This window comes from Melanotaenia boesemani, chromosome 12 (genome assembly GCF_017639745.1).
Source record: "Melanotaenia boesemani isolate fMelBoe1 chromosome 12, fMelBoe1.pri, whole genome shotgun sequence".
Taxonomy (NCBI): Eukaryota; Metazoa; Chordata; class Actinopteri; order Atheriniformes; family Melanotaeniidae; genus Melanotaenia; species Melanotaenia boesemani.
In genome coordinates this window covers 17,989,897-18,005,634 of record NC_055693.1, presented here as the reverse complement: position 1 = coordinate 18,005,634, position 15,738 = coordinate 17,989,897, and the positions used below count along the sequence as shown (strand labels likewise).

Below are 15,738 nucleotides of genomic sequence, written 5' to 3'. Positions count from 1 at the left end.
AACTGACATGAGAAACTGAATAATAATTTCTCTTCTGTATGTAAAATATATATATATATATATATATATATATATATATATATATATACACACATGTATGTAAGAGTTTATAAAATGCTCATAATTGTGGTCAGATGAAAACAAAAGTCCTCCTAAATTACTTTGATTAATCAAAATATCAGTGTAAAAAATTACGAATTACGAATCCAAAGTGAACAACTAACGAGAATTCACAAGATTTTTCTTCCTTTTCCCCAAACTGTGCCTCTTCATTGTCACTCGGGGGCTGGTAAATTTTGTTCTCTCCTGGCGGTTTAGTCAAGAGAACCCGCAAAGCAATGTTAGTACAAAAACAAGACATTGGATCTCTACTTATGTTGTTATACTTTTATATTTAGCAGGAAAACACATTGCTTCATAAAAAACTTCATTAATTCTAATAATGAGCATTTTAACATGCACAACAGTAAAACTCGAATTACTCATGATGCATCAGTAATAATAATCCAGCTAAAGAATCTTTATCTGGACAGTCTTGCATGAATAAACATATTTAAGTATATAAATATATTTATCTAAAATATAACTATATGTAACATTTTTAGCATAATAATACTGAAACATCAGTAAGTGGGGCGCACGTTACAGCTACAGGAGGAGGAGCTGGTTTAAACTGCTTCATATAGAGTTTGTTTCCAGAGGACGCCTGATAAATTCTGAGGGGTTATGATCATTCGTGGGAGATGACGTCTTCATTGGTAAGACGTTAGAAGCCTAAAGGTTGAAATTAAAAACAATCTGCTCTTTAAGTGTTATATTTATATTCTATTTAAAAACAAGATGTGTAAATCTACTTGTTTACAATCCTCCAAAGGATATAATACACTGTATAATTATATTCCTGAGCCATATTCCCACATTATCAGTATTATTGAATATTATACATACATACCTTACCTTGTACATAGATTGTTCATTCTAAATGCATGACAATAACTTTTAATAGGGTATCTTTATTCAATAATATGTAGTTACACTGATCATTCATAATGTTAAACCCAGTGGGAGATGAAGTAAATAACACTTATCATCTCATTATGTTGTAATGTTTTGCTTGGTTCCCAGCATTCATGTTTATGCTTCTTACGGAGCAATGAGCACATATTTTCCTTGCATATTTCAAATGGCTGCAACTCACTAATATCACTGAATCACTGGGAGATGGGGGGATATTCAGACAATGACAGAGAAGCATCTTCCAATGGTAGATTTAGGTTTAAAGACATCACTGCACAAAACACTGTGTTTAAATTTATTGTGGAACAATTAGAATTTGATATTACAAACATTTTTCAAGGTTTTTGTTTAGATTTTTCTGTTTTAAATGTCAAAGTTTTAATTTAGCAGTGTTAAACTAAGTATAATATAGACTGCCTAAAAGAAAAAGGAAAACAAAGCCCAACTTTTATTCTTTATACACTATTTCATGCTGAATTTTGTGGAATTTTTAAGAGCATTCCTCAAAAAAAATTTACATTTTCAGGAATTTTACATTGTTAGTTTTACTCAAAACTTATGACAACAACTTTAATGTATGAGAATGCAAATCTTTGCTGTAGGAAAATGAGATTCTGTATTGACCAATAATCTGAATCAGTAATGGGAAACAAAAAGATTTAGATCAAGACGTTGCTAAGTATAATCTTTTTTGCCTGCTACAATTTCTTTTTGGTTTGTTTGTTTGTTTTGAATTGACCAGCTACAAAATAACATATGCTTTTTTTTATCTTTTAGGTTTTTGATTTTGAGTTCATCAATGGACTGAATTTAGAGGATCACTAGAGTGATGCTTACACATGCACCAGCAAGGACCTCTGCAGCAAGAGGGATGGTATTATCTTGATCCGTGAACTTGTCTCTGACAAAATCATTCATCTGAAAAACACACAAAAAAAGGAAGAACACATAAAGGAAAAATGCAAATGAGACAATCTTGAAAGCAAGGCATCAATGTTAACTTGTGGCTGCAGTCACATCTTGATTGCAAAAAGAACCTTCCATCTTTCACCATCATGTTTTTCATTTTTCATTCACAGTGAATCATTCGGAGCAACTTTCCGAACACTAAGCTACACAGTGGAATGACTTGCCGTGAGTTTGATAGCTTTCTCCGGGGCAACGCCAATGAGCTGCGGGAGGAGACCTGCAAAATATTATTCATAGATACTATTAGAATACCTGACACAGTGAGACAAAGTCTAGCTGAAAATGAATGCACATTTGATCTCTGCTGAATGAAAACATGCACAGACAGGTAGAACAATATAACCTGCGGGTTCTTTTGCGTCTAAAACAAACCCATAAATATTTACAGATGGTCGCTGATACATCTGATGCACCAGGGCACAAAGGTCCCATTGAGATTGAATAAAAGTCCAAAAATATGACACTGCTGCTGCATTTGGGATCAGCATTGTTAAGGCTTGATCCCACTGTCTGTGGGGAACAGAGAGAGCTGTGTGGTCACTGAGAAGATCGAGGAGGAGGGGGGTTGGCTGGGTGCTACAGTGGCGATAACTGCCATACTGTTTCACCGTCTGTCCTTCATCAAACCAGATAAACTTCTGAAGGAGCTGCTGAGTGACTGCTGCTGGTATGCAGCCAGAAAACAGCCGAGCGTGTCTGTCTCTGAGTCAGTCACCCTCTTATCATGTGAAAGGGAGGAGGAAAGGGGGAGGCAGTGTGAAGCAGATCAGAACAACAAGGCGCTGCAGTGGTGGAGGTAGCAGTAGATGGCAGTCTTGACTTCCTTCATGTGAAGAGCCCGGGGGTAGAAGTGTTGTATATCACAAGCCTTCAGTACCATTATCACCACTTGGCGCAGAGACAGATCACAGTGCTGCTACATGAATACTGCTGGTCATTCTCCTCGGGGAACTCTCCCAGGTATTGAGATAATGAAAACGTGACCCCTGGGTGTTGTTTTATTCACTGCTGAACAGGGAGGGCAAAGGTTCTGGTATCAATTAGCAAACTATCAGGCAATTCCTGATAGTTTCCCATCAGATGGGTTGTCTTGCACGCTACATATCTGTGTAGAATTACCTCTGTAAAATCCAAAGAAACCCTCATAGCGAAGCACTTTCTTTGCACAATCAAAGCTGTTCTTGTACATCAGCTCTCCTACAAAGGAGCCTGTGGAGCGCTGGTTCTGCATGCGAGTCTTCACCAGATCGATGGGGTACACAGCCGTGGCACCAGTAGCTGCAAAATAAACACACGTTTGTCACCCATTCAAATCTCTTTTGTTTTTCTAACATAAAAGCAAGCTATGCAATATGTAAAGCAAATTCATTATCTTGAACTGTCTTCTCAGACTAACTCAACACTATAAGAATCAGGGCTTCATCTGTACGCTCCCGGATTTGTCCAACACGCAGTAAACTTTAAGACAGTCAATTAAATATTACATATAATGGAGAAATAAAATGGTTACACGTAAGCCATCATGCCAACGTAACTCCTTTGTAAGATACTTCTTTTACATTAATAATAATGCTGATGTATGTAGATGATGATATTTAATGGGTTGTGTGTAAAGACAGCCTTGCTCAGTGAAGCGAGCCTGGTGACTGTGAGAAATCTGTGGCACAGAGCATGTTTTGAAAAAGTGACGTGGAACCAAGATGCACCAAATCCCTGCTGTCAGCTATACGTGCCACATCTTGTCTGACATCAAATGCTGCTGTAATGAGTCTTCTCCAACATGCAAACAGCACAAAAGGGTGAGAAACAACTCATTACCGCAAAGAAAAACATGGCAATTTCACCGTATGTCTCAAGATATATATCTCTCCCTGAGCAGGTCTGAATTGGACACTGCTGAGTGACGACTGAAAAGACATAGGATGTATGTAGAGAGCGCACACACGCGCTCACAGAGTCAGAGTCTGTTCCTATCTGTGGGGCAGTTATGTCAGGGGTGCCTTATATCAGTTCCCTCTAGTGTAATTAGATAGGGAGATTCCAGGGAGTGCGGTTCCGGAAGATTTGTGTCATTCCAAAGCTCCGTCTCCAACGACAGCCTGGAGCCACCGGTGGCACGGCAGCACAATGCAGGAGCCTCACATCATAGACCCTCTCCCTGCAGCACAATAGCCGGCACCGGGCCTCAGTGCAACAGTCAGCAGGCTAAGGTTACCCCTCAGGCGGGCCGGGGGCTCTGCCACAGACATGTCACTCACCTCCAGCGATTGAGCCCAGAGAAAACCTGTAGGCAGACTCTGCAGCCTGGAGCCAGACGGGCCGAGACGTTTCGTGAGTGTGCTGTATGAGAGAAAGAGACACCACTAGTCAAATGAATCTGGAGAAAGACGGGAGAGATCAGAACACTACCTATGAATCGACTGACCATTAAACTATAGCGAACCAGATACATTGTGGAAAGAAAAATGTTATGGAGAATTCAACGACAGAGGAAGGAGATGGAATGTGGACATGTAATATAATGTCTGATTCATCAGCAGCCAGTATTAAATGTCACAGAAAGAATAGCTGTGGATGCAGTAAATGACTGTGTGAACCTGTAGCTGAATTTTCCACACGTTACATGTGGGAGTCTAGGAGCTAAAGGTCTTCTTTTATTTTAACAGCAAATAATTTCTCTCCACTTGATCTCTGGATTGGTGTTTGATGTTGAAAGCAGAGCCACTTTGTTTTGGCTGTGATGCAGGGGAACAGATTAGCCCAACAACCCTTTTCCATGTACAGATAAGAATCTACATGAATATAACACAGCCAGCATGAGGCTCTGTTAAAGCGTAAGTGTGCAGGTTTTTTGCATGTGTGTGTGTGTGTGTGTGTGTGTGTGTGTTTGAGGGGGAATAAAGCAGATCCCCTTTTCCTGATCCCAGGTGCTTCCACTGAGGGTTGCATGCTAACAAGATCGAGGTCTTGATCAAAGGGTTTAAACAATTAGCCTACTTCCACTAAAGACAGGCATGAGAATTGCTGCATCCCCCCAAAGGAATCAAATTCCAAACCTCTGAGCACGGGTCCCAGGAGCATGAGTGGCCTGAAAGCTCTGACCACAGCCTGATACAGAGCCGTGTTATCCGGTGGAGGCAGGAACTATTTTGTTCTCCCACATCCACCTAGACTCCCACTCCCCTCCTGCCATTAGCAGACTTTGCTAAAGGCTCCTAAAACTTCTCAAGCCCCACAGTGATAAAAGCCTCTTATTAGCGCCTCAGATGTGTGATTGCAGCTGATGCGTATGTCCAGCCATACTGAATAAAGCAGAGAGCCTTTCATGGAGAGCTGCAACGCAACAATCCATTCCTATTCTGTGACTATAATTGGTGTACTTTTATCTAGGAGTTTAAGAAATGCACTTCAGAAGGGAAGAAAAACATGGGCTCTTCGCTAATTCAGCGACTGAACATTCTCCCTTTTTGGCTCCTTTCTGAGAGGATGGCAGAGGGAGAAGAGGAAAAGGCTTTGATGAAAGGCAGGAGAAGGATGTGAGGGGTATTATAGGAGTCACTCGGGGTACCTGTCTCTGAGTCTCTGCTAGGTGGTACGGCATGGCTCCTTCCTCCAGCGGGGCGACCCTCTCAATGTCTGAATGGTTCAGCCGCCTTAACAAACAGCACCGGGGGAGGGAAAGAAGGACTTAGGCCAGGGAAAAGCAGTGAGCCCTGCATCTACTTTGGGCAGAAGCCAGTGATGTAAGATTTTCCACAGACCTTTTACTGCCATATAACTTGAAGTAACGTTAACTTTAATTTAAGCCTATATAAACAACAGACAAACAAAGCTGGATGAGTGCCAGTGACCCAACAAGTAAATGAAAGTGTTTTGTTACTGAATGTTTGAGACACAAATGCTCCCTGCTGGCCTGACGCATCATAAAGTCTGTATCCATGTTTTATGTTTGTCTTGTAAATCAGCTAGTGGAGCCACTGTTACTGAACTAAATGGGCAATAACTTTATCTTTACAGCCAATAAACAAACCTATAACATATTTACTACATTCATGCTGGATTAAATAAAAAAGACAGTTTTGTAAAGTTTTCTTGACTCAGCAATACTGTACATAGAAAATGTAAAAAAGTAAAAATGATTCCTTAATTTCTTTAGTCCAGGATGAAAGTGCTTTTCACAGTTATCTTTGGATGCAAAGTCAAATTATTATTATAAAAGAGTTCAAGGTTGTAAGAAATATTAATTCACCACCTACATGCACAAATGCTTGTGTGACCTTATTAACATTGATGTTTTATTGATGTACTATACTGACCTGTGAATTGCTGGAAACATTTATATTTTCATTATCAAAAATATTTTAAGGCTGTACAGAGGTGTGGTGGTTCGCGCCGTGGTCTCACAGCAAAAAGGTTGCTGGTTTGAGCCTCGGCTGGAGGGAGGTTTGAACAGTGGCCTTTCTCTGTGGAATTTGCATGTTCTTCCTGTGTATGCGTGGGTTCTCTCAGGGTACTCGGGCTTCCTCCCATCATTCAAAGACATGCATGTTAGGTTAGTTGGTCACTCTAAATTCTCCCTAGAAGTGAGCGTGAATGGTTGTTTGTCTCTCTGTGTTGGCCTGGCGATATACTGGTGACCTGCCCAGGGTGTACCCTGCCTCTCTCTGCTAATTCTTGGGATAGGCGCCAGATTCCCGCATTTCTGAACTGAACTAAACGGTATTAAAAAAAAAAAGGATGGAAAAATGTTTTAAAGAAAAAAAAATCACTTGGTTTCTTTCTACATTTTTATGTCACTACTAAATCCAGGAATCTTTAAGAAACAAAATCTGTCATTATTTTTCTCGGTCACATCTACTTCAAACTTGACAATTGTCTTGATTTGGATCCAAAGTGCCAATTTTCTCATACTGGGACTCTTAAAAGAAAGCCCAAAACGGTCAAAATATTTTAAATGTTTATTGTGTTGATAAATAGCAATGCTAAGCAACAGAAGCGTGAAAATTTGACCTTGATTTGCTGCAAATATTTTGACTAAAAGTTAAGTATTTGTTCAAACTGCCTGCCTGTGAGACATTTACTGAACTACATTTAATTAATTACAGAATCTTTCAATGATGTAACTGTGTGGTTTTCAGGGGACATCTGTAAATTATAGCTACTGATAATAAAGCGTTGCATTCTTCCCAAAGGAGCACTGCAATGATCCTGTATATACAGAATAAATTAATTATGTTACTGTAATGTATAAAACAGAGAAAACTGCTCACACAGAAATTCAGGATCTTACCCAGAGTGTGAGTGGAGACCAACAAGCTGGAACAGGATGTCTACCTCCATCGGAGTGATTTGACCAAACTTATTTGCAGCATGAACAAACTCCTCTACAGTTCAACAGAGAAAAGAAACAACGCAAAGCATAAAAAGTCAAACAGGAAGCTGGAAGCTTCAAAATGTCACATTTTCTAAAGAGGATTTATATGAGATAGTATTTGCAAATACTGGTTCTTGTTTGTTTTAGTGTGGATGTTTGTGCCACACATGATATTAAGACAGATTGCAGAAAAAATATTTCAGACCACTCTGCCTTCTGCGTGTGCTTTAGCTCCTTCTCCTACAGCACCGCGACCTGAATATGCGCCTGATCAGCAGCACCCTGCATCTCTTTTTTTATATAAGCTTCATATTTAGCTCTTCACTACTCTCTGCTAAGTTGCTCCACAGCCATCGGGTGGTCTTTCTAAAAGGAAACCTAATGGTAGCTGTTGAAGGAGGGTAAAAGACTTTTCTATTCACTTCCCTTGGAAAGACCTTCCTGTCAGATTACAGGGTGGCAGCTTTGGCTTGCAACCCTGCTTTTTCTGATCTGGAAGACTGCATTGATGTATTTTCATGACTGACAGCTGACATGAATGTTTGCTTTAAACTTGATGATATCTGATGCATTTGGTGAAAAATAACAGTAATATTTGCAAATACTATTTATCTTTTCTACAAGGAGGAAAACAATGGAGAGAAAGGAGAAGTCTAATGTTTGGAATCTCAAAACACAACTATGAGCAGATGTGACTCAGTTATCAGTTAATCAGGTACACATGTAGGATTGCTAGGTTAAAAATGTTCATTTACCTTGGTAAATTAGTGCTACAGTAAATGTTCCCTGTGTGTTCATTCACACCACTCTGCCAAGAAAGTTAAAGTATGATCGAACAGATCCATTTCATATGAAATACATCCATGATGAGCTCAAGAGATGCTCTAGAGTACCTTTGGTGACAAGAGTGTCTTTGTGTGTGCCAGCAAGGGTGCTGTAGATCTTGCGGATCAGCTCCATGTTGTTGAGGAGGGCATTGAAGGCATTAAAATAGGAAAAGCTCACCATGTGGGAGGTACTGCCTCCTGCAGCCTGCAGCAAGAGCCAAAGAAAGAAGGTATTATCAGAAGGTATTATGTTCTTTTAAACTTTCCTCCGCCTGCTAAATGACAGCAGTTCTAGTCAATTTAAAATGTTATCAGTAATGTAAAGTGAAATGTCTTCTTTAAAAAAAAAAAAAAAAAAAAGAACAACTGGAGAGGATTTATTCCTCCAACTCACTGAAACCAGATTCTCCTCTACAAAAGGAGTCAGCATGTGGTGCCTGATGGTGGCCATGATGTCGCTGAAGTCCAAGGCAGTGATGGTGCCACTTTTCTTCTTGTCTTTTTGTGCAAATGCCTGGCGGGCGTGCTCCAACTGCAGCTCCTGCAGAATCACACAGAAAAAAGTCGGGCTGGTACCTGACAAAAAGGTTTGCTCCCATGATGAGGAGCATCGCATTACAAGTCAGCGAACTTTAGAGGAACAAAGTATAACGACATCAGTGCTGCACAGATGTGGAAGTCATCAGATGCGACAGTGTTAGACACAGGTTTTAGTAATCACCACTGTCTCTCCAGAGATTAATGGAAACCATGTCCTGAGAAGTCTGATCCCCGAGCCGAGCGGCTGGTGTGACGGCCAGCAGGTGTGCGTGCGCAACAAGATGATTCAATATGACAGCCATGCAATCAAGAGGGGATACAGGGGGAGGGTGACCCCGGGTCAGTGTCTGCTGTCAGAGCTCATTGTGTATAACCAGAGGATTGTGGAGCAGCATCACTGCTGTTTCTTTATTCTCACTCTGGTTCTGATAACCCAATCAGCGGATTGTTGCTGAAGATCAAGCCTCACACATGTTTACATAGTTGGAAAATGTATTATCATTTTTGGATTTTTCAACCATCTGACAGCTATATGAAACTTCTCAAACTCACATATGCTCTATCGTGTCTGACACAAGTTTCCAGCAAATACTGCACCAATCATAATGTGGCAGAAGAAAGAATCTGAATAACGTACAATCAAACAAACAAATACATTTGTACTCATACAAAGAAGAAATTAAATGTGATGGACATGGCACAAAAGCAGTAATAGTAATGATAGATGTAAAACAAAATCCTGCACACACAAGGGTCTTTGGTGTAGCAGGGAGAACTTATAGTCAGGTATGATAAACCACAAAGTGCTCTGAGGGATCCCACACTAAGGTGGAGAGGGAGAGCAGAACTGCATAAACCCCTGGACCACCCAGTTTCTGCCTGAGACCACAGCCCTCGACTCCAAACTAGGTTCCACTGCTGCTGCTTTACTAGCACGCTAAGAGACAGGCAATGTCAGATAAAGCAAAAACCATCTTTATGGCACACTGGGCTGCCACAAAACTGCCTGCAGAGCCCAGCAGATGAAACACTAAAGATGCAACTACACACTCTTCTCTCTTTCAATTATTGTAAGAGATCATGTATGGCATGTGGTTCAGTTTCCACCATTCGCGTTTGTCCCCCAGCTGGATAAAAATGTCTGACCACAGCATGAATGGGCTCCCAGTTATTGATGCACGTGCATGCTACAGAAGATGAAAATACATTGTGAGTACTGTCAATATGTTTTAGCTACACGGTAGATCAGAATGAGTGTTTTCTAAAGATAAATAACCACCCCCCACCACCACCAATCCTCACTTTCATACTATAAATATCTGTGTTTTTACAGGCAGTTATGTATACTTTTTAGACTGGTGCACTGTTAGCAAAAAGCAGTTTAATTATACTCTGATGCTATGAGGTGTCATTCTTTTCCCTCTCCATTATTTAACCAAAGACGATACAACATGTTAGTTAGCAAGCCTTACAGGGCCAGGCAGGTGGATTTCTTTACTAAAACTTAACAGTGGTGAGATAGTCGTTTATTGTATTTATGTTTATTTATAAATAAGCTTGTTTCTTTACACTCTCCCTATAACTGCAAGCAACGTCCTAAAAAATGAACGCACATTTATCCCACTTTATTTGAGAACAGATTAAAATTCAGAGGTAAAATGTTTACCTGTAGGAACTGAGTGAACTCTGCGTAGCTAAGGTTCTTGTTTCGTTCATGACCGAAGTGTAGCCGGATGAATTCACAGTCCCAGTTGAAGGGAATGTGGTGATGAACTGTCGTCTGGCTGAAGATGTCACGGACATTCTCTGGAACAGCGAGGCATAAGAGAGCAATTACAAACAACAGAAGGACAAACATTTGGGACAGAGCTGTACTGTCCAGCTTGCATACTTATTCTGTTACAAGAGCGAAGCTGTTTTAAGTAGAGGAAAGAGAGTTTAGACTGTAAAACTGATAGCTTGATGGTCCTAGACTATAATTACATTTTTGAGATCTGAGAATTCCTCCACTACATTTTCTATAGAAGCACTGCTTGAAATTTCAGTCACCTCTGTGGAGGTCCATTGCACAGAAACAGGACAGCAGCTGCTTGTTTTTGAGATTCTCTGCATTTTTAATACGCTGGATACATTTCTCTTAATGTCAGATGGATATAATGGTTTGTTTCTTCCTCCTGTGCTACTCTATGATAAACTTTAACAGCATAGTTTGTTACTTTATTTTAAGTGGAGCCATATGAGACACTTATCCATAGTCAGATTATTACCTACAGTAGATTAAGGCTGGCATGCCTGCACTTTGAAGAAGTAAATAGCCGTCAACAGCACAGAGGCGAAGCACTGCACCATACTGAACCAATTCTGACAACTTTCCACAAAGGCAAACAAATAAACCAGATATCAGCTCAAGTGCAAGCTATATTTTGAACACATTCAATTCTTTGCATTGAGGCAGGAGAAGCAAAGTCTCTATGTAACTCTTTAGTGTTACCAAACTCCTTCAGCAAAAAACGTCCTTTTACCTCAAAGTTGCTGATGTCAGAGTTGCTGGTTTATCACTGATTTGACTTTGGTTAAATGAGATAGGAACATGTCAACACCACAAACAAGCTAAAATATAAAAAGCAATAAACAGACAAGTCCAGCTAGTACTGTTTAAGTCTGATGACTCTGAAAAGAACACAAATCTACTGTATATAACAGTTTCACTTCTCTACCAGATATGTCTGCTTCTTCACACTAAGTGCCAACCGGATCTGCTGGAAGCTCTACAGCGAGACTGGAAAATGACCTCGTGAATCACATCTTCATATAAACAATTAGCAATTCACACAGCAAGCACATAATACTATACATAACATTGAAGACCCTAAAAATTAAATGCATTTATTTTATTCCAAAGCATTGTGATTGAAGACGATCCCAGCTGCTATCATAGAAAGGACAGGTCGCCAGACAAACCCATGCTCACATGTTCAATCCTAGAGAGAATTTAGAAACACCATCAACATGCATGTTGTAGAAAACCCACACATGCATGAGGATAACATGCAATCTCCACCCAGAAAGGTCCCACGAACCAAGAACCTTCTTCCTGTGAGGCGACGGTGCTAACCACCTCACCACCGTGTAGTTGATGCAATCTTTACTCAAAAATCATTCTGTTTAAATGATCCTCTATGTGTTGACATTCATTACACTGAACATACCAAATGAGATGTTCCCTGTGCCAGTCTTGTCAAACAACTGAAAGGCCACTATGAAGAGCGCGTCGGGGGCACAAAGAACTGATTCAAAGGCCATAAACTCCTGGAAAGAGATCAATCTGTTTGGACAAGAAAGAAAAAAAATCCTTTCTTAACAAAAGGTACATGTGGCTTTGAAAGAAACTGTTGGAAAGGGTAGTTGAAAAATCACATTACCTTGAGGTGTGTTAAGTAGTTCTTCTAGAGCAATCACTCATACTCTTTAACAAATATGTATTTCTTTATAAGAAATATATATTTGTAATTCTTTATATTGACCACACAGATGCTATATTATGTACACACATCATTTATCATTAATAACATAAAAAAATATCAGAGCTTTGGTTTTAAGCCAACACGGATAACATTATACTCTGATTCTAAATGTTTAAGGATGTTTATTTGACATATTTGTGTCTTGAAATTACAGCTTCTGTTCTACAGTCAAATTAGAGGAGAATATACCAAATTTGAAACAATCATTCAGCATCTTACAAGGATCTTATCAGTGGGTCGGGCATTGGTGTAAAACTGATAAAGATGACGAGTCCATCATAGCAGATAAACATGTTGTGGAAAAGAGAACCAGGTTTAATGAAGCTGCTGCAACATAAGAATTCAGCAGAAAAACAAAAACATGGGGACCAGGCTGAATGAGGCACAAAAGACAAGACACAAAAGACTAAATTATGCACAATCCCACATGACGCAAAGAGCACTGGCAATAAATACAAACGAGGGATGAAGGCAAGGGTTGCAAACAAACTGACAACTGAAAGCCAAAAAAAACTTTCAATCACACAAAGGATTAATCAAGTGGTAAAATACAGATGATGCAGACAACAGGTGGAAGAAAAGCACAAAAGTAGGAAGTAACGAGACAACAGCTCATGAAAAAAAATATATATCTTTGGGAAAAAACAAAAACAAAAAATAACAAACAAAACAAAAAAATCAGGAACCTACAATGACTAAAAGCCAAATCTGCAACAAATAAAATTTCTTTTTACTTTATTAAATCGAAAAGGTTCCAACAAACCACAAGTTTGGATAATTGCAGAACATTTTGGTCTAATCAATGATGTACAAGCAGTGAAACATCTCAGGATAAATCACAGGACTTCAACAATGTGTATCTGTAGCTACTCACCCATCTTTAGTGGTGTCAGCCACTCCAGCTATCAGCTCCACAGTTTTAGGGTTGTGTTGAAGCTGTGTGTGCAGACCCAAGAAATTCTGCACAAAGTCCCCGGGGGTCATGTAACGCTCTCCATCCTCCACCACGCTGGCATACTGCAGAGGAAAAACACACAAAGCTGTAAAAATGAAAAAGAAAAGTGAAGTGTGGCTCCACATGTGGAAACTGTAAGGTAGAAATGGTATTGTTTCCACAGAAAAACAAGGGAGACAAAGAGCCCATGCTCTATGGGGTATTTCTTTTCTTTGTGACAATAAGGTGTTTGTGTTCAGCTTGTCAAACCAGCAGATAGGAATCCCAGTTCACCAACCCTACAGAGTATTTTAAATCTATACAATGCTTTGTCGCAGCCTATAATCACACACATAGACTCCTGTCGCTTCATCTTGGACACACTAGCAGGCCATCTCCTGAAAGCACAATCCCATCCATCTCATTATCTTACAAAAAACATGCACAACCAGTTTTTAAAAGCAAACATATTTCAACACCTGATAAAAAAAAAAAAAATCAAAAAAGTCATGAAGAATTGACAAAGCAGTCATACTCACTAAAACTTTCTAGAAAGGATGTGTCATTATGAACCGTTGTAAATAATACTGTATACTGTCCACCTATAAATCATCCAATCTTGATTTTAATTGATAACACACAGAATACACCTGATAACCTTCAAGCCTTGAACTGGGAATGTATTTCTCTTCACATGACTGAGGCTAAACTTGATCTCAGTCAAGCTTCAAGATGTGAGGTCATTTATAGAGCATGGGTTGGGTTTCAAGTTGGAACCGAGATAGCTCTGGAAGCACAAGCATCGCATGAACTGACAACGGAAAGGCCACACTCATGCGTCTGAGCCGAGATAGAAAGAGCAAGGGTGTGGAAGTCGACCCCCTCCCTCACCCTACAAGCCAAGTGTTTTTTATTCATACAATTTAATGCCCTCTTCTAATTTAATCTTTTAAATGAAAATTTCATTTCAAAGCAAGCTATTGCCACGCTTGTCCACCTTAATCGTGTTATCTATTTATTCAGCCTCACAGTAGGTCTAGAGTAGTTCTTAATCAAATTATAGAGGCAGTCAAAATGAGCTTCCAGTAATTAACCCTTCCACCTGAATGTGCATCACAAATTATACAGGCCTGTTATTGCAGAGTGAAGAGATCCGGAAGACCATAAGGTAGCCTGCATAACAAACTAATCTCCACTTCCAGAACAAGTTTATACTCCAAACAAGATGCATAAAGGGTAAATAAACATCCATACTTGTGATGGAAATTTGTAAAGGGCAGCAGACAAGGACTGATATGAAATTCATGTCAAATCACACACACAATGTCAAAGTTTTCTACATGAAAGCAGATGAGTCAATATGACCTTTACTAAACTATTTATCCCAGCAGACACAACAGAAACTACTTACTGATTACAGCATGTTAATTAATTTTATACACACAGTTTCTGTATGTAGCTGTGTGTATTTTATGGTTAATACTCTAAAGGTGTTTGCTTCTGGGATTAAGTTCTTACCTTCAGAAAAATAGTCTTCAAGTCATGGGGGTCGGCTCTTTTTGTAGCTTGCACCTGTAACAAACAAGTTTGAATATAGTATGAAAAAACTTCAAGGCTTCAGTGTGACAAGATGATGCCTATAGTCTGAGCTTCATAAGGCAACTCTGTCATCAATAAGGCTGAAGTTATGTCTGGAACTACTTTGATTTTTTTTGTTTTTGTTTTTTTATTCTTCTTCTTTTACGCAGGCAGCTCAGCTGTATCGATTAGCGACGACTCATACAGCCTCAGTGCGACACCCTGTGTGGAAATGAACGATTCTTTCACACAGAAAAAAACAGCCTCGGAGCAAATCTGCCAGACACACAAAAGCAACAGAGGAGAGAAATAATAGTTGACACTGCGAGGCCGGGAAAGATGCGCCTGTGTCGGGATGCAGAGACAAAATAAAAAAGGGGGACTCCGCTTGCATTTTACACAGAAGCTCGAAAGCCACGCGCCCGCGCACACACGAGCTCTCCTCCGCATCCGACAGCGCAAACCTCACGGCCGCTTTATTGCCTTTATAATTCGTATCTGATAAGAAATATTGACGGAGTCACCTTGACCGCCATGCTGGATGTGACGTCAGCTGCAGTGAACTAGCGCACGCGCTGGGCTTCGGGATGACAGTGCGCGGACATGACAAGACAGAGGAGGTCTGAAACACTGAACTAGGCTATATTTATCCAAGTATTGTCCTTTTCTGCGTTCAGGGCGGTGTGACACACGAAGAGACGCAGAGTTGACGAGGACGGTCCAGACAGAAAAAGTTGAGCGGTGTTTCCTGTCTGCTCGAGCTGAATGAAGACACACCTCATTCTGCTGATCTGCTGTAGTCTGGGGACAAGAAGCACCAATAGCCTACTAGCCAAGTTTTTTCACTCTTCACTTTTTGGTATTTTTGTCAAACGTCTCGATATATTGAAAAATGTGTCAAGGTCCAGTGTTAAATTGTTTCGCTATGATATATTTTGTACTAAACCCTAATATCGTGCACTTCAACAGCAAAAC

The 15,738-nt window shown here is 40.0% G+C and overlaps 1 protein-coding gene across 2 annotated transcripts in view; it reads right to left on the bottom strand.

The window, feature by feature from the left end:
• The window catches only part of LOC121650388 (calcium-binding mitochondrial carrier protein Aralar1-like), a 19,346-nt gene extending 3,608 nt beyond the window's left edge, over positions 1-15,738 (bottom strand). Inside the window, exons 1-13 of one of the 2 annotated variants that reach the window (XM_042001876.1) lie at positions 15,288-15,738; positions 14,704-14,757; positions 13,126-13,268; positions 11,937-12,052; positions 10,394-10,533; positions 8,582-8,728; positions 8,254-8,392; positions 7,277-7,370; positions 5,555-5,639; positions 4,245-4,326; positions 3,106-3,264; positions 2,151-2,203; positions 1,855-1,935 (exon numbers count right to left, since the gene is read on the bottom strand). In XM_042001876.1, coding sequence (XP_041857810.1) covers positions 1,855-1,935; positions 2,151-2,203; positions 3,106-3,264; positions 4,245-4,326; positions 5,555-5,639; positions 7,277-7,370; positions 8,254-8,392; positions 8,582-8,728; positions 10,394-10,533; positions 11,937-12,052; positions 13,126-13,268; positions 14,704-14,757; positions 15,288-15,299 — 1,305 coding nt within the window. In that variant the 5' untranslated portion in view covers positions 15,300-15,738. Of the gene's footprint in view, positions 1-1,854; positions 1,936-2,150; positions 2,204-3,105; positions 3,265-4,244; positions 4,327-5,554; positions 5,640-7,276; positions 7,371-8,253; positions 8,393-8,581; positions 8,729-10,393; positions 10,534-11,936; positions 12,053-13,125; positions 13,269-14,703; positions 14,758-15,287 lie in introns of those variants that run through there. The other variant, XM_042001877.1, reaches the window with a different exon arrangement.